This window comes from Microtus oregoni, unplaced genomic scaffold (assembly GCF_018167655.1).
Source record: "Microtus oregoni isolate MIOR12 unplaced genomic scaffold, Mior012 000000F_ref0000247, whole genome shotgun sequence".
NCBI lineage: Eukaryota > Metazoa > Chordata > Mammalia > Rodentia > Cricetidae > Microtus > Microtus oregoni.
In genome coordinates this window covers 44,353,114-44,370,975 of record NW_024543059.1, presented here as the reverse complement: position 1 = coordinate 44,370,975, position 17,862 = coordinate 44,353,114, and the positions used below count along the sequence as shown (strand labels likewise).

General features: G+C 51.5%; 2 protein-coding genes and 4 non-coding genes across 15 annotated transcripts; all 6 read right to left on the bottom strand.

Moving 5' to 3' along the window:
• Positions 1 to 1,516: 1,516 nt before the first annotated feature.
• Positions 1,517 to 4,374, bottom strand: Rpl13a (ribosomal protein L13a). The gene is made up of 8 exons (XM_041650627.1): positions 4,292 to 4,374; positions 3,136 to 3,208; positions 2,822 to 2,887; positions 2,600 to 2,701; positions 2,315 to 2,400; positions 2,084 to 2,143; positions 1,716 to 1,838; positions 1,517 to 1,629 (listed from the first exon to the last, which is right to left on the bottom strand). Exons 1-8 carry the CDS (start codon positions 4,304 to 4,306, stop codon positions 1,543 to 1,545), a joined length of 612 nt encoding a protein of 203 aa, XP_041506561.1. The 5' UTR covers positions 4,307 to 4,374; the 3' UTR covers positions 1,517 to 1,542.
• LOC121454971 lies at positions 1,952 to 2,040 on the bottom strand. The gene has a single exon (XR_005975398.1). It is a non-coding gene; the product is annotated as a small nucleolar RNA SNORD35 (small nucleolar RNA).
• LOC121454940 lies at positions 2,208 to 2,274 on the bottom strand. Its single transcript, XR_005975389.1, has one exon. It is a non-coding gene; the product is annotated as a small nucleolar RNA SNORD34 (small nucleolar RNA).
• LOC121454929 lies at positions 2,471 to 2,555 on the bottom strand. Its single transcript, XR_005975383.1, has one exon. It is a non-coding gene; the product is annotated as a small nucleolar RNA Z195/SNORD33/SNORD32 family (small nucleolar RNA).
• On the bottom strand, positions 3,020 to 3,102 carry LOC121454934. The gene has a single exon (XR_005975385.1). It is a non-coding gene; the product is annotated as a small nucleolar RNA Z195/SNORD33/SNORD32 family (small nucleolar RNA).
• Positions 4,375 to 5,345: 971 nt separating the features above from the next.
• Flt3lg (fms related receptor tyrosine kinase 3 ligand) lies at positions 5,346 to 12,780 on the bottom strand. Of its 10 annotated transcripts, none has more exons than XM_041652623.1 (8): positions 12,739 to 12,780; positions 12,376 to 12,442; positions 12,004 to 12,117; positions 11,629 to 11,682; positions 10,882 to 11,025; positions 10,299 to 10,542; positions 7,938 to 8,122; positions 5,353 to 5,725 (listed from the first exon to the last, which is right to left on the bottom strand). In XM_041652623.1, the coding sequence occupies exons 2-8, from the start codon at positions 12,406 to 12,408 to the stop codon at positions 5,522 to 5,524; spliced, it is 978 nt and encodes a 325-aa protein (XP_041508557.1). In that variant the 5' UTR covers positions 12,409 to 12,442; positions 12,739 to 12,780; the 3' UTR covers positions 5,353 to 5,521. The 10 variants fall into 10 exon arrangements, with proteins under 10 accessions (XP_041508574.1, XP_041508601.1, XP_041508548.1 ...); XM_041652631.1 differs by lacking the exon at positions 12,739 to 12,780 and adding an exon at positions 12,664 to 12,730; XM_041652658.1 differs by having other exon boundaries at positions 5,356 to 5,725; positions 10,398 to 10,542.
• Positions 12,781 to 17,862: the final 5,082 nt, after the last annotated feature.

The following is a 17,862-nucleotide window of genomic DNA, read 5'->3' as shown; positions in this document are numbered from 1 at the left end:
CACCTAGGGGCAGCATAAAGAGGAAGGGATTTTAGATGTGTCTTTCTGGGATGTTACAATTTCGCCAAAGATTTAATATGTAAAGGATTTGATGTTTGTTTTTTTTTTAATCACCAAGAAAACAGACCCAGTGTGTGACAAACCATAAGCAAAATTATTTTAAGCTGGACGTGTTCATGGTCAACTGTTTACCACCCAACACCTCGAAAGCTGAGGGACAGAGGTCAACCCTACCCTAAACAAACTTGACCACTGACAGGATTCCTCCTCTACCCTGCACCAGCTAACTAGTCCAGGCGGGCCAGTTCAGCCATCCCAAAATTACAACCGTACATTACCACGTGGCCTTTTTTTCTGTGACAGTGTGTCTATTAAGTAAACCTGTAGTTGATTGAGGACGTGGCTCAGGGAACCACTATCAATTCTACATTTCAAACGCCCTCAGTTGCATGGTGGGTCTCACCTTTCATCCCAGCACCTGGACACATAAGGACCTCCAGCTTTGAAATCAGCTTGGACTACAGAATTGGTTCCAGGATAGGAAGCTACAGGGAAACAAACCCTGTCTCCAAAACTCAACCTCAGAAGCCAAGTTCCTGGTCATATGGTAGAACGTAAGGATGATCGAGACGTGCTAGCTGCCTAGGATACCTTTAATTGACAGTCTTTCTGATAGCCCTGACTCTCCTGGAACTCTGTAGATCTGCCTGAAAGGTGCGCACTGCCACCTGTAATCTCTTATCTGGTGTAGGCTGGTGGGAATTTGAGATTCCCACTAGGGCCAGGTTAGATCTCCTGGAGTTAGATGGTTGTGAGCCACCAATAAGGATGTCCCTTAAATAAACCCTTCATACCTTTACATCTGAGGAGCCATTTTAAAGTTTAGTTTGACCTCCCTTCCCTGGTTGGCACTGTTCCAACTAGCCTCCCCAGCCTTAACTCATTTAGGGCAGAGTTCCTGAAGCCCATGTGCTAGTGGCAATCCCATACTTCTGAAGCTGAATTTGAGTTAGTAAGTAAAACTATTTCAGGAAGGACCCATGGGAAGATTTGTTTGCACCTTTTGAGCAACGAAGCACCTTCGTGCCTTCAACAGAAGAGCAGACCACAGCCTGAAAATTCCAAATTTTTGGTCCCGTTGTTGGTACCCCTCTGTTCCTGCCTATATAGCAGACATAGTGCAAAGATACCAGTTTTCTTTAACAGTCAAATAATTTATTAGCAACAGAATGCTGCAGCAAAAAGGAAAATTGCTTTCTGAGCAGCGCTGGGAAGGGGAAAAGGCAGTGGCTTCCCAGTGTGCACTTCTGAATCCCAGCCCAGATGTTAGGTCTCCATCCTCACAGCTGCAGAATACATTGATGGGCTGAGCAGCCCAGTCATTAACACTAAAGCCCAAGTAATTCCAGCTCAGAGCTTTTATAAAAACACCCTCTTTCCCACAGGAGCAGTGCCTAAAGCACCTTTGTCTCCACTTCCCTAGTCGGCGGTAGAGGAAGAGCAGGCCAGGCAGGCATGAGGCACAAAGAGTCTTTATTGGGCTCACACAAGGAGTCCATTGGTCTTGAGAACCTCTGTGAACTTGCAGATTTTCTTCTCCACGTTCTTTTCCGCCTGTTTCCGTAGCCTCTGTGGGGTAAAGACAAGTAAGTGATAGTGAATGCCTGCTCCTCTCCCAGAAGCACCCTCACCCAGGGCTGCAGCCCCGTCCTCACCAAGAGCTGCTTCTTCTTCCGGTAGTGCATCTTGGCCTTCTCCTTCCGCTTCTCCTCCAGAGTGGCTGTCACTGCCTGGTACTTCCACCCGACCTCATGAGCCAGACGCCCCAGGTAAGCAAACTGCAGGGGCACAAAGCTGTAAGGACATGGAAGGTGCCCCGGCAGCACAAGGATGAGCTAGAGAACCCTAGAGATTCTATTAAAGGACACATTCCCTTCCCCCACAGGAGCCCCTCCTGGCATCAGTTGAGCCCATGGCATTATCGGCACTGCCCATCAGCGGCATCCGCAGACCATCGTGAGAAAATAGCCATCATGTGCCAGTCTTGAGGTCCCCCCAGCCCACTCTGCAATTTGGAGCTTACCTTCCTGGTAGGCTTCAGCCGCACAACCTTGAGGGCGGCAGGGACCACCATCCGCTTTTTCTGTTAGGGAACGAGAGGGGCTCAGAGACCTGTGAGCAACACCTGGGAAGGAGGCTGCTGGGGCAGGCGTCTCAGCCAGTGGCGTTTTCATGAGGCTCAAACAATGTAGGTAATAGAACATCACAGACGCTGGTCGCACAGAGGCTGTGAGGCTAGGCTTGCAAGGCTCACCTTGTCATAGGGTGGAGGGATCCCATCCAACACCTTGAGGCGTTCCAGGGCAGCCTGGCCTCGCTTGGTCTTGTGGGGCAGCATGCCTGGAACAACAGCAGGCCTCCTTTTCAGAGGGGCTGAAAGCCCCGCCCTAGGCCAGAGCAGGGCAAAGAGCCAGCCTCAGATGGTAGTGCATGTGGAGTCATCTCACAGTTGGGAAACTCGAACACGAGTGGGAGAGATCCTCATCACAGGCTGCCAAATACCCGCCTTCCACGTAGCCCACAGGCCCAGCTCACTCACCTCGCACAGTGCGCCAAAAAATGCGGCTCGGGGCTCGGAAATGGTAGGGGCCTCGGGAGGGGTTGGTGTTCATCCGCTTTCGGAGAAAGGCCAGATACTTCACTGTCAACAGAAAAGGTGGGTGACGCCTCCTCAGTCCCAGAAACAGCTCCTAACTAGAGATCTGTTTTTGCAGGACAAGTCAGTGCCCCATCTGGAGACCATCCCTTAGCCCTAACTCACACTTGTTTCTGTAGAAGTTTCCGGAAATGTTGATGCCCTCACAGCGAACAACGACCACCTTTCGGCCTAGAAGAGAATGTGGGTTGTAGACAGTCAGGAAAGTTACACCTAACACCCAGCAAAACCAGCTCGAATGGAAAGCCAATCTCCTGCTCTAAAAATCCCTTGAGCCAGGAGTCCAGAACACGGAGGGGCTGGCAAGTCTCAGAGCGGTGCATGGGTTGATCTCACAGTCGTGAGACTCAAACGAAAGATGGTGATTGTTGCTCATCACTGACTCCCAGGCCAACAGGGAAATCCTGAAAGAAACTTACCCAGCAGTACCTGCTTGGCCACAATGGCCGCCAGGCGACCCAGAAGATGGCCTCGGCCGTCCAACACCAGAACCTGCGGGAGACAGAAAGGCTCAGGGGGCAATCTGGCTCTCCCTACGAGCTACCAACCACTCCTGCGCCTTTCCCCACAGGATGCCAGATGAATAAGCCAAGGCAGCCTCGGCTGGCCCAGCACGGGGAAGGGAGACTTCAGGTGCCTGCAATTCCTTAGCTGAGCGAGCTTCACCGTACTCTCTACCAAGCCTCAAATTACTGGATAGCTGGGATCTACTGGCTCCTGTGGGAATGCCCTGTACTACAACGAAATTTGACACTAAGACTTGCTTTTGGGTAAGTTTAGGCCACAGTGGCTCTGCATCAGAGTCTCAACGTGCTCACGAGAACAGAAACCATCCTAACAGTATAAAGCAAATCCTTTTAACTCCGTCTACAATGGCTGGCTGTCCTGTCTAGTAATTCGGGCAAGAAGCGAAGAGGTCTGCAACTCTCAATACATGTGCCTGACATGTGCCGACAGCCCAGCCCAAACTACAGGGGACAGCCACACAAGAACCCCCTTCCACAACTGTCTTCCTAGAGAGATCTTCAGGGTACCAGACTTCTCCAAATGGGAACTTTTAAACGTCTAAAATTAACGTGAAACGTGCAATTCGACTCCTGACTAGCCACAAAAATCACGATGCTTCTGCTCAGTCTCCCGAACAGCTGACTTTACCCTACTGAAGATTTTAAGAAGGAAACCGGCCACCCCAAAAATCACAAAAGCAGGCGCCTCCGTTTCAGCATTTCCCATTACCTAGGAACCACATGAATGTACAAACACAGCAACGTGCACCCTACGCTCCTCGCATCCCAACAGCCCGGGATAAAGCCTGAAGGAATTCTTTGCGGGTGTTGGGAACCCAAGCCCCACTCCCGTCTTCCCCAGGGAAACCGTAGCATTCTCGGCGCCCCATACCTAGACATCGCGGCTTGCTATGCTCGCGTTACACACTCCCCTCGCGACAAGAAACTTTCTATTTTGCTTAACTGCCGCCCGTAAGTCCCACGGCACAGGAGGCGTGGGGCACAGGCCCCGTGCCGCTCCCGCCCGAAACCCACCCGTCCCCCTCACCGCCCAGCAAGCAGAGCCGACCTGCCCCTCCGCCATCTTCGGCAGCCGCCTGGGAAAGGAGGAGGTCTTGGCGCAGGGTTTCTTATCCCTTGCTGCAGGGGCGGAGGAAGTGACACAAGCTGGGCCGAACTAAAGGATTTCCGTCTTCTCATTGGTCGAAGCGGTGTGCATGCGCAGACTGGAAGGTGGGTCATCTTTTTATTGTCCAATCAGGACACCGTTTGAGTTAGCCCTTGGCGGCCATGACTGTGCGGGGCGGGAGATCACGTGGGTCCCGAGGAGGCTTCCCCGGGACAAGGCCGTCCAGCCCCGGCGGCCATATTTTGGAGGGAGTGCTCTTCTCCACTCGGAAGGCCTCTGTGTGGGCCGCCATTGCTCCCCTCCAGTAACGACGGTTGCAGAACACGTGGTGGCCATAAGGGGGCGTGCATCAGTCCTGGCCGGCTCACCCGCGTTTCGTTTGAACCATAGCGGTTAGCGTTTCCTCTCTTCACCCTCATGGTGTGCAAGACAATTACCGGCCTTTTCTGAGCCTAGCAGTCTCCCAGTATTAAACAGGTGGAAATAGTTATCGAAGATAAGAGTTCGGGGAGCCGGGCGGTGGAGGCACACCTTTAATCCCAGCGGATCTATGTGAGTTCGAGGTCAACCTGGTCTACAGAGGGAGTTCCAGGACAGGCTCCAAAGCTACAGAGAAACCTCGTTTCGAAAACAAAGCAAGCAAACAAAAAGAGTTGGGGGAAAGTTCCTGAGCTGCATCCATCTGCTTCTGTTTCCAAAGGCTTTGCATTAGCTGTGCACATTATCTGCGATGCCCTCCCTGCTCTGCACCTATAGCCCCCCAAAGCAAATAAAAAGCCAAACAAGTCGATTTGGCAGTCTCCGTGACACATTCCAGCTTGAGTCGATTCTACCTGGAGTCTCCAACACTTGGCTTTCCTGCCACTTTGCTGTCATGATCTTGGGGAACTGGGCTGTTCCTGCCTCACATCAGGGTTCTATGGAGCACTACCCAGCGCCGAAGCAGGGCTACTGGAGGCCTCAGAAAACAAACAGGACCTTTTGTCGTTGGTTTTGGCTTTTGACGTAGGATTTCTGCAATTCAGGCTGGTCTTAAGCTTGAGATAACTGCCTCAGCTTCTGGAGAGATGGGATTACATCACCAAGCACCGCAAAATCCTGAAACCTAAAATAGCCCCCCCACTCCCTGTCCCATGCACAGACAGGTCCGGAAGAACTTGTAAAAACCATTTATATACAAGTTAATGGGGGCAAGGCCTTTGTACAGAGTGGGGTGAGTGGGGCTTTTGCTGGATTCTGATGTTGACTCCATCCTGGGGAGAGAGCTGGAGTGGCCGCGCAGTCCAAGAGGGGGCCAACCTCCACCCAGCTTCCCCTGTGTCCAGGCTGTGCGGCGTCTGTCAGGTGAGTCCTGCTTTGCCTCAGTATCCTTCTCTGTAAAATTGATCGATAGTCTGTCTGAGGACTGGCGTTTGGTCCGCGCTCTACGTTTGAACCACGCCCCCGCCACGCCCCTTTCAAGCAAGCCCTCTACCACTAATCTACATCCTCCTAACCCTCTCCACTTCTCCCATTCCCACCCCACCCCACCCGGTTTAGGTTCGTCTGGGATTTCTATGTACTAGTAGATAACCCAGAATCCTTGCCCTTTTGCCTCTTCTCCAGTGTGCGGGGACTACAGACTTGACTACAAAATCTGTTCCAAGGGTTTTTTTGTTTTGTTTTTGTTTGTTTGTTTGTTTGTTTGTCTTTCCAAAGGGAGTCTCACAGCCAGGCGTGGTGACACACACCTTTAGTTCTATCACTGAGGAGGCAGAGGCAGGTGGATATTTGTCTAAGCCAGCCTGGTCTACACAGCAAGTCCAAGTCAGGTAGGGCTACCTGAAACCCTGTTTCAAAACAAACAAATCATGGCCCTCAAGCTGACTTAAAGAATAAAAGGCCTCTGCCTCTGAGCCTGTCACCCTGAGTTCCCCGGGGACCCATCTGATGGAAGGAGAGAAGTGGCTCCAGCAAGTTGTCTTCCCACTAGTGCACAGGCACAGTGGTGCACATAGGCCACCATGCGGAATTATTTTTAAATTTTTATTTATTTTGGGGAGGCTTGAGTGTAATTTAAAAAAAAAAAGAGCAATTACTCTCAGGTGTGAGAGTACACACCTGTGGTCCCAGCTCTCCAGGGGTAGAGGCAGGAGGATGGATTACCCAGGAGTTCCAGGCCACCTGAGCTACATAGACACCATCTCAAAAAATAGTAAATAGAGTTGGTATTACAGACATGTGCCACTATGTCTGATAAATGTTGTGTGTTTCAGAAACAAGCCCAGAAATAGGAAACCACAAAGTTTAGACACTGTTCCTCCATCTAATTGTTTTAACTAAGCCAGCAGGGAGCCCGTTTCCCCGCAGTGAGAATATTAGTGCAGATACAATGTTTCCAGTGGCAGTGTGGCTGGCTGCAGCTATAGATGGAACCCGGAGCCTTTCTTGTGTGAGCTCCCCCAGCCCCGCCCAGCATTCCCCCAGCCCCGCCCAGCACTGCTACTCTTCAGTGTTCTAAGTTCCCAGGGCTGGCCTTGCTGTTTAAACCCCTCTGCCTCAGCCTCTCGACTACTAAGATTTCAGGCAGGCAGCTCCACGCCCAGCAGCCATTTTTTATTTTAAGGAGATGGGATGACAGAAGCAGCCACACAGAGCTACAGTGTCCTCTCTTTCTCTTTCTTCCTTTTTGCTTTTCTTAAAGTCAGTATTTTCCAGCTTCAGCATCGCCAGCTCAGAAGTACTGGAATGTTCATCACCATTCCTGGACATTGTGTCCTCTGGCAGGGCATGGAGTTCAGTAGCACAGTATTTGCCTAGCTTTTTCCTTGTTTGGTTCCCAACTCTAACACCGAGAAAACCAAGAAAAAAGAAAAAGAAAAGCCTTGTTGTATGTAACATGCCTGTGGGCCCAGCTATTAGGAAGGCAGGGGCAGGAAGATTCACCAAGGTGTTCAGAGTCAGGTGGGCAACATAGTGAGACCTCATCTGCAAAAACATCAGGGTCACTGATTGAGTTGCTTTGTGTGTCTCACAATGGCCTTGAACTCACCGTGTAGCCCAGGATGGCCAGACCTTGCAGCAATCCCCCTGCTCTGGCCTCTCGAGTGCTGGGGTTACAGGTGTGGCCTCATATGAGAGGGATTATGGATGCCTGCAGGGGGCCTCACCTTCTTGCCTGCCTCCGCGCTTGCTCTCCCCACACCAGACTCTTCCCTCACACTTCCATGGCTCTTTGCTGCCTTGTGATAGTGACGACTTCGGAAATCCCCTGAACTTTGTGACACTGGAAGCTTATCAAAGACTGTTCTTCCCTAACACACACCACTCCCCAGAATTCCTGCCCCTCCTATGACATAGTGAGCCCCCCAATCTTGGATTGACTCTGTATCCCCCAAGCCTGGCCATTCCATGCTCTGGTAGAAGCAGAAGACTCACCGAGACAAGACCTTGGCGGAGTCAACGCTGCACAAGTTTCATATTCTAGGGATGGGAGGTGAGGGGCACCTGAGGCCCCACAAAGTCAGCCTCAGTACACCCGCAAGGCCACCTGCCACCCTCATCCCTCACCACCCACGCCACCCAACTGCCTGGACTCTCGACTCACCCCAGGGTGGTGCACTGTCCTCCTCCATTTTGCCCTCTGACAGTGAAGGTACCAGGCAGTTGCCAGCAGAACGAGTGTGAGAGGCAGCAGCAGCAGCAGGAAAAACAGATGACTGGACGGAGGCTCTGGACGCCCAGTGGCTTCTAGGGCTACAGGATTCTTTGGGGGTAGCAGGGTAGAGGACTCTGGGGAGAGAGCAGAACAAGTAACAGAGGGGACTCATCAGAGCAAACACTGAGTATCCTGGACTACGGCTGACGGTGCACGAGGGGCCCTCCAACAACCAGGGTCAAAACCTGAGTGAGGACGAGCCAGGCCTGGGCAGCACAAGCCTTTGATCAAGCATTCCAGAGACAAAGGCAGATGGAGCTCTGTGGATTTCAGATTAGCATGGTCTACATAGTGAGCTCCAAGACAGACAGGGATATTTAGTGAAACACTTTCAAAAATAAACCAAGTTGGATATAAAAAGTATGAGCCTGGGGCTGGAGAGATGGCTTAGTGGTTAAGAGCACTGGATGTTCTTCCAGGACCCAGGTTCAATTCCAGGTATCAACCTGGCAGCTCACAACTGTCTGTAGCTCTAGTTCCAGGAGTTACCAATCCAATACCCTCTTTTAGCCGGGCGATGGTGGCGCACGCCTTTAATCCCAGCACTCGGGAGGCAGAGGCAGGCGGATCTCTGGGAGTTCGAGACCAGCCTGGTCTACAGAGCTAGTTCCAGGACAGGCTCCAAAGCCACAGAGAAACCCTGTCTCGAAAAAAAAAACAAAAAAACAATACCCTCTTTTGAGCTCTGTGCACGTGCACACACACACACACACACACACACATGCACACACGCAAACTCGCACGCACACACAAGAGCACACAGATTAACAGAAATGGTTAATTTAAGTTAAAAAAAAATGCTAGTTACAACCGGGCAGTGCTGGTGCCACCTTTAATCCCAGCACTCGGGAGGCAGAGGCAGGCAGATCTTTGTGAGTTCGAGGCCAGCTTGGTCTATAGAGTGAGTTCCAGGACAGGTTCCAAAGCTACAGAGAAACCCTGTCTCAAAAAAACCAACCAAACAAATAAAAAGCTAGATAGAAACAAGCTTAGGTCTAGACAGATGGCTCAGCCATTAAAGGATAGGCTCACAACCAAAAATATAGCCTAATCTAAGGCCAAGAATTTATAATTATTAATGAGCATCCCATGTGGGGCTAGAGAGATGGCTTAGCAGTTAAGAGCACTGATTGTTCTTCCAGAGGTTCTGAGTTCAATTCCTGGAAACTACATGGTGGCTCACAACCACCTGTAATAAGATCTTGTGCCACCTTCTGGCTTGCAGGGACACATGCAGGCAGAATATTGTATACAGGGGGCTGGAGAGATGGCTCAGAGGTTAAGAGCACTGACTGCTCTTCCAGAGGTCCTGAGTTCAATTCCCAGCAACCACATGTGGCTCGTGGCCATCTATGATGAGATCTGGTGCCCTCTTTTGGCATGCAAGCATACATGGAAGGAATGTTGTGTACATAATAAATAAATAAATCTTTAAAAAAAGAATACTTTATCTTAAAAAAAGAATATTGTATACATAATAAGTAAATAAATATTTTTTGTTTGTTTTTTTGTTTTTTTTTTTAATTTATTTATTTATTAAAGATTTCTGTCTCTTCCCCGCTACCGCCTCCCATAAGTAAATAAATCTTTAAAAAAATAAATCTCTATGTCTTTATTTGGGAGATGACTGGTGGCCCAAAGAGAAAGCCTGCTCCAATTACTATATATAATTAATACGTGGTAACATGAAAAAAATCAAGTGCTATGAAGCCAGATGTGATGGCTTCACACCTATAATCTCAGCACTCAACGCCAGCTTAGCCTATATAACGAGACCCTACCTCAGAGAAGAAAAAAGGGGCTGGGGAGGTGGCTCAGCAGCTACGAGCACTGGCTGCCCTTGCATTGGATCTGATTTCATTTCCCAGCACCCACGTGGTGATCCACAACTGTGTAATTCCAGGTCCAGGGGATCCGATGCCCTCTGCTGGCCTCTTTCAGCACTAGACACACATTCAGTGCACTTACAGCTTGTAGGTAAAGCACTCATAAAAAAAGTAAGTCAAGCCGGGCGGTGGTGGCGCACGCCTTTAATCCCAGCACTCGAGAGGCAGAGGCAGGCGGATCTCTGTGAGTTCGAGACCAGCCTGGTCTACAAGAGCTAGTTCCAGGACAGGCTCCAAAACCACAGAGAAACCCTGTCTCGAAAAACCAAAAAAAAAAAAAAAAAAAAAAAGTAAGTCAGAGGGAGAAGGAGGAGCAGGAGGAGGAGGAAAGAAAAAATAAAGAGAAAAGAGAAAGGAGAAAGACCTTGTTTCAAGTTCCAGCTAGTGGAAGCAGAAGCCTCAAGGACACACAGTAAGCAAGCCTGGTGGTACTGGGGGTGCTGGTTTTCGGCGTTGCTGCTACCTGGTTGGCACTGCACCTCTAGGCACCGAGAAAAATTCTGGCAGGCCTTCCCCATGCAGGGCTTCAGAGCCAACAGCTGCGTGCAGGTGTCCTGCAGGAGGTGGGAGATGTTGGTCTGGACGAAGCGAAGACATTCCGGTAGAGGCTGGGAGCAGGGATGGACAGGTCATCACCATGTCACTCCAGAGGCTCCACCTACCCAGGGCCCTGACATGCAGAGGACACAGAGCCAGTGGGCCCAGGTCTCAAAGACTCCAGGGTCCTCCAGTTGTTAGAGGAGAGAACCCCTTAGTAATGCCTTCTTCACCTACTGAGGCACGGACCCAGTACCAGGTGACCCCAGGGCTCGGAGGTTCCAGCTCTGCCTCTGCGGTTTGCTGTGGGCAAAAGAACTCCCCAGAAGACCTAGCAGAGCTGAATGTACTTTAAGGCCCGGGGAGAGGGACTTGGCTCTTTTCGTTTGTTACCAAGTTCCAGTGCTAACCCGGAAGGCACATGAGGTGACAAAATGTATCTCCGTGTTGACAGCCTCCAGGAGTTTTTGCATCTCAGACCCTGCCACAGTCTTCAGCTGCTCCATCCAGCGCTGAGCCAGGAAGAGGCTCCACAAGGCCTTGCAGTGTTTCTCCTGCAGACCAAAACCCAAGCCAAATCACAGGGAAGAGGGGCGGAACCAGATGACTAACAGGGGATGGGCCCAGCCAGAGGTTGAGGGAGGGTGGGCGGGTGATGGCTGAAAGGGATGGGTGGGGCCAGATGACTGAGGGAGGGCGGGGCTAGGTGGCTGAAGAGGATGGGCGTGGCCAGATATCAAAGGTAGGTTGGGTGGGATCAGGGTACTGAAAGAGGTGGGGCCTTGCTAGAGACCAGAAGGGGTCGTGTGAGGAGGGACAAAACCAAACCCCTGAGATGGATACCAGGGGAGAAAAGTGGCTACAGGTCTGAAGATCCCTGACGGAGAGGCGGGGCCAGGGGCCTGAAAGGGAGGGCCCACTACACCTAAGGGAGAAATGAACAGTGAAACCAGTCTTGAGAGCTTGAGAGAGGGAGGATGGCGGGACAGACTTCTGAAAGATCGAGATAGGACGCCTGGATCTGATGCGGGGAGGCGAGGGTCTAAATCGCCAGATCTGAGGAAGCAGGAGGTGGCCCCATAGCATTGCCCTGAACGATGGCGCATCTTGAGTCTGGATCCCACCTCCATCCCAGGGCCCTCCCGACAGTGACTCACGTCCTGAAGGTTGATGGCCACAGTGACTGGGTAATCTTTAAGCAAGTAGTCAGTCTGTGGGGAGAAACAAGGAGAGACGACAAATTAGAGAGGATCGGAGGAGTTGGAAACAGACCCCGAGACAAGGGAACATGAACACAGGACCCACATAGAGAAGAAGGGACTCCAAGATACAGTAGGAAAGAGAGCCTCAGAGAAAAAGAACAGAGGTACACGGGCCCAGAAATTGAGAGCGACCCAGAGAGAAGCAGAGACAGACAGTAGAACAGGGACTCAGAGAGAGCGAGCCCACAGAGACACTGTGAGAGGCAGGGCAGGGCAGAGGTGTGGGGTAGGACCAGCACAGTGGTCTGGCCTGGGCAGGAGCCGGCTCACCAGCTCGCTGATCCTCAAGTGGAAGTTGGAGGAGATAGGACTGTGGCTGAAGTAGCAGTCAGGTGTCCCCCGCAGACAAGGACTCAGCAGCAACAGCAGCAGCAGCAGGGAGGACTACAGGGAGGTCGTGTCAGCACCTGACTTCCATGCAGGGGCTCCCTGTGTCCTGCTCCTTCCTTAACTGGGTGTCATCTTCCCTGTCTCTGCCTGTCCTGCGCCTTGGCTGCTGTGACAAACCTGTGTCCATATTCTCCATCTCATCCTGCACCGTCCTCTTTCTTCTGAGGCTGTCCCGGGTCTCTCTCTCCATGCCTCCATCCCTTGCCCATCTCCCTTCTCCGCCCTGCTCCATCACCCCTCAGGTATACGCACATTTGGACTCCAGGCTGGTACCAGCACTGTCATCTCGGCCGGGGACCCCTCATGCCTGTGGCAGGGTCTTGGGAGGGACAGAAGAGCAGACCTCGCACCCTGCAGCCCCTTACCCACTCGCCCCTGTGCCCCGCCGCCCCGCCCTGCCACCCTTGATGTGGGTGCGTTTCCGCCTCCTGCTCCCTCAGGCTTCCTGCATGAGCCCCAGTTACGGTGAAAACTCATCTCCCTTTCTAAGAACCCCGACCGACCGACGGTCCTGCCCCAGAATCCTCCCCAGCCTCGCACCCTGCTCTCACAGTCCGGGAATGGGGACCTTGGGACCGCCCCTCAGGGACCTAGAAAGCCATTCACCCCACGCACCAGGCTTGCCCCAGCTGGGTGTGGAAAGACCAAATTGGTGACAGCCAAAGACCGAAAGTGAAAGAAGCTTTGGGGTAGACAGGGCAAGGGGTGAGTTCGTGCCCGGGCGGGACGCGCCACCCAGCGGTGAGAAGTGGTGCGGCAGCAGGCCTCAGCTAGGACAAGCTCACGGACAGCATGAAAGATCTAAGGTTGCAACCAGGCCTTCCAGTAACGACCAGTGCCCATCACATCAGCTGCCACCGTACTGGCCTTGCCGCCACCATCTCCCACAAAGAATGTCACAGTGGCCTTCCTTCTGAGTTTCCTACTTCCCCAACTGCTCGCAGGGACACAGAACTTGTGAACCTGCCAGCCAAGTTCCTCCAGTCTCTGTGTTCTTGATTCTTTCTGGGCTTCAGCGGAGGCGGTGATGGTACAGATCGGTCACCCCAGTTACCAAGGAGCCTGAGGCAGGAGGACTGGAGATTAGAGGCTGGCCTTGGATTCAGAGCGCATTCAAGGCTGGCCCGAGCAATTTACTAAGACTCTGTCTCAAGCAGTATAAAGAGAGGGTCAGATACACAGCTCAGTTGGAGAGCAGCTGCCTTGAAGCCACGAGTAAGCGGCAGAGTACTTGTCTATCATGCTCCAAGCCCTTGACTCCAAAAAAGAGTGCCACAAAGATCTGCAGAATTTGGTCCTGTGCTGGGCTAACCTTGTTCGAATCCAACACTAGCCTGGTGTGTGAGGTGGGTTTACTCTCACCCCAAGGTCTTTGCACGGACTCAGCATGGGGGACACCCTCCCCTCCAGATACCTACGTCTGCCTCCATCTTACACACACAAGGCGGAGGCTTCGTGACTCCCTCTTCCAGGTTGCACCCCTTGCACTACCGGACTGACCCCCACTTTGCTCTTATCAGCACTGAACATGCCCTGTGGCTCCCTTATCTTATCCATTGTCTTGGCCTCTTCAGTGGCTGTCTCCACCCTGAAAAGTCCTTGCTCTGAGAACTCTGCCCGCCTGCAGCGTCAACCACACGCAGATTGTCCAGCAGGCCCTGACTCTTCCTGTCCATCATTGCTGTGGAGCACAGGTGGTGTTTGGGTTTGGTTTTGGTTCCTGGGAGATAAGTCCTCGGGATTTTCCAAGTATGGGGAGTGCCGTTGTTTATCAGGGCTGGCACCTGGGCTGCACCTGAGTTGCCCTTCAGAAAGGAGCACACTGTCCCTGAAAGGTTGAGAATGAAGACTGTGGCACCGTGGGTGTAGGAGAACCAGGAGTTCAAGGTTAGCCTTGGCTACATAAGACCCTGTCTCAAAAAAGGCAGGGATGGTGATGCCACCTTTAATCCCCAGCACCTAGGATCTCTGTGAGTTTGAGGCCAGCTTGGACTACATGGCGAGACCCCGTCTCAGGAACATAAGACAAAAGAAAACCCAACCAACCAAACAAAACTAAGCCAGGCTGGCAAGGTGGCTCAGCAGGTAAAGGTGCCAACTTCGAAGCCAGATAATCTGAATTAAATCTCTGGGACCCACAGGAGAGGAGAGAGGCCACCTCCAAAAACTGCTTTCTGACCTCCATGTGCAAACCGTGGCAAATGACATAAATAAAATTTGAAAAGGAAGGGGGCTGGAGAGATGGCTCAGAGGTTAAGAGCATTGCCTGCTCTTCCAAAGGTCCTGAGTTCAATTCCCAGCAACCACATGGTGGCTCACAACCATCTGTAATGAGGTCTGGTGCCCTCTTCTGGCCTGCAGACATACACACAGACAGAACATTGTATACATAATAAATAAATAAATATTTAAAAAAATTGAAAAGGAAAAAGTGGCTAAGGGTAGGACTGACTGTGGTGACACTTCCTGCTGGGCGATCCAGGACTCCCCAGCTACAGGTGCCACCCCCGAAAAGGTCCTCTCCTGTACTGCAGCCTAGCCCGGGCTACAAGAGACTCTGTTTCAAAAAGCCAGTAATAATGATGAAGATGATGCTGGTCTAAGTCTCCAGGACCCCAGTCTTTCCATCAAAAGCCCCCAAGCTGGACCACAGTCTCAGAGATGATGTGGGGTCTCTGTATCCCTTTTCCCACCATTCTTTGTTTGCGACCACAGTGATCTGAGGCAACTCCTATTTTAGCTTCCTGCTGATATAACAAGAGATTGAGTGGCTGGAAACAACACCTTATCTCCAGCAAGGCAGTGACGGCGCTCGCATGCATGCACGCATGCACGCACGCACGCACGCACGCACTCACGCACTCACGCACTCAGGAGGCAGATGCAGATGAATCTCTAAGCTTGAAGCCAACCTGGTCTACAGGACTGAGGGAGTTCCAGGACAGCTAGGGCTACACAGAGAAACGCTGTGTGTGTGTCTGTGTGTGGGGTGTTTGTGTGTGTGTGGTGGTGGTGGTGGTGGAGGTGGGGAGTTTATCTCCATTAGGTCTAAAGTCTAGAAGTCCAACTGGCTCCCTCTGCAGGACCCAGGGGAGAAGAGCTTTAGGACAGCAGCTTCCCGAGGCTCCTGGTGTTCTTGGGTTTGCGCCAGCTCCCTCAGTCTGATCACTGCTCTCCTCATGCACATGCCTCTACTGTGTCCTTTCGATGAGTCACAGGTTCCATGTTCTTCGATAATGCATGATGACGCATCGCAAGACCCTGCTGCCGCGGATCATACAGCACTTGGCTAGCAAGACCCTGCTGCCGCTGTGCGCTTCGCAAGACCCTGCTGCCGCGCATCATACAGAGCTTGGCTAGCAAGCGCAAAGCCCTGGATTCCATCCCCAGCACAGCAGAAACCAGGCTGGGCAGTGCACACCTGTAATGTCAGCAAAACCATCCTTCACTGAGACTGAAGTCAGCCCGAGTCTTGCAAAACAACCAGTCTTGCATCTCCAACTCCAGTCTGCCTAGGCTCCCCTGTGCTCCGAGTTCCGACTGCTGCTGTATAGATTGTGGGGTGCGCAGGCCATGGTTAGCATGTTCTTAGAGCACCAGGGAATCTGTCACAACCTGGTGCTGGCTTTGTCACAGTGAGAGCTTGGCTAGCCCCTGGTCCTCATAAGTTGTTGAAGTTTTTATCTACTCTTAACTGGGTCATGAGGTAGTAAACTGGACAAAAATACAATGTAGCTTCTCTTTGTGTAGCTCTAGTGAGTGAACCAGGGCTCACACATGCTGGGCAGGGCTCTGCTATTGAACCATGTCCCAGCCCCTTACTGGGGGATACTAGGCAGGAGCTCTACTGCTGGCCTACACCTCAAACACTGTAGAGTTTTCTGTATCTTCCTTGATCCACCTGCTCGAGGTAGATGGTCTGCAGCTCTACAGGTCCCTCCTGGGAACTCCGGCATGTATGTCTTTCTTTGGCCAATGACCTGAGAGTGAAAAGTGAAAGTTCTTCTTTTTTTTTTAAAGTGAAGGTTCTTCATGGTAGGCGTGGGAATGGGTGTGGGGAGTGGGCCTGAGTTGTGACTGTGTTGCCTTAACTTTCTCGTGTGTTGGAAACTGAACCCCACATTCACACTGTTAGCATCTCTAGCTGGAACTTAAATGCAGTGATACACTAGACTTGGTATTTCAGCACTTGAAGTGCTGAGGCAGGAGGATCACAGTAAATTCTGGAACAGCTTAGGCTACACAGTGAGTTCCAATTCAGCCAGGGTTGGTCAAACTCTCTCTTTGAGAGTCTTTTTTTAAAAATATTTATTTATTTATTATGTATACAATATTCTGTCTGTGTGTATGCCTGCAGGCCAGAAGAGGGCACCAGACCTCATTACAGATGGTTGTGAGCCAATATGTGGTTGCTGGGAATTGAACTCAGGACCTTTGGAAGAGCAGGCAATGCTTTTAACCACTGAGCCATCTCTCCAGCCCTCTTTGAGAGTCTTATGTAGTAGTTAAGGAAGTTCACAAAAACCCAGAATAAAAGATAACAAATGTTTACTGGGGAACACTCACAATAAGAAAGTTGCTGTGGTCCTCTGCTCTGTGGGCGCTGGAAGCTGCTAACAGAATCCAGACCATCAGCTAAGAGAGAGCAAACATGTTTTTTGTCTGCACTTACCTCAGACCACGTCCTAACAGGCTGGCACCCAAAGGCTGCTGGCTGAATGAACTCCCAAAACACCCTTACTACGTACACTATGTAGTGTAGCTCCGGCATGGAACAAGATAGAAAAGGCTGCGCTCAAACTCAAGGAGACCCTCTTGCCCTGCCTCTGGGATTAAAGGTCTGTGCTACCACTCCCAGCAAGACTCTGCCTCAGAAAACTTTAAAACATGGGACTGGAAAGATGACTCAAGATTAAAATCACATACAGGATCTGAGTCCAGTCCCATGGTGGGTGCAGCTCCATGGCATCCAACACTCTTCTGGCCTCATGTGCCCATATCCACTTACATAATAAAACTAGAGAAAACATTGTGCTGGCTGGGTTTTGTTGGGCTTCTCTGTGTAGCCCTCACTGTCCTGGAACTCTAGAGATCCCCTGCTGTAAGCTATAGTCATGGGAGGGGAGGAAGCTCAATCGGCTAAGATCTGGCTGCAGGCAAGCCTGTAGGGCATTTTTTTTTTTTCCGAGACAGAGTTTCTCTGTGGTTTTGGAGCCTGTCCTGGCACTAGCTCTTGTAGACCAGGCTGGTCTCGAACTCACAGAGATCCGCCTGCCTCTGCCTCCCGAGTGCTGGGATTAAAGGCGTGCACCACCACTGTCCGGCGGGCATTTTCTTAATAGTGAGTGGGAGAGCACAAGCCACAGTGAGAGAGGCCAACCCTGCCTGGTGGTCTGGGTGCTATAAGAAGGCAGGCTGAGCAAACGTGGAGCAAGGTAGTAAACGCTCCTCCATGGTCCTTGCATCAGCTCCTACCTTGGCTTTCTTCAGTGAACTTTGATTTGGAATGTGTAAACTTAAACCCTTTCCCTCCCAAGTTGCTTTTGGGCATGGTGTTACATCACAGCAAAAGTAGCCCTAATTAAGACACATACAATCAGCATGGCGGTGGTGCACACCTTTAATCCCTGCAGTCAGGAGGCAGTGATGCGTGGATCTCTAAGTTTGAGGCCAGCCTGGTCTACAGAGTGTGGGAGTTCACATGTGACTCATTTTCCATCTGGAGTCGATTCTGACTTA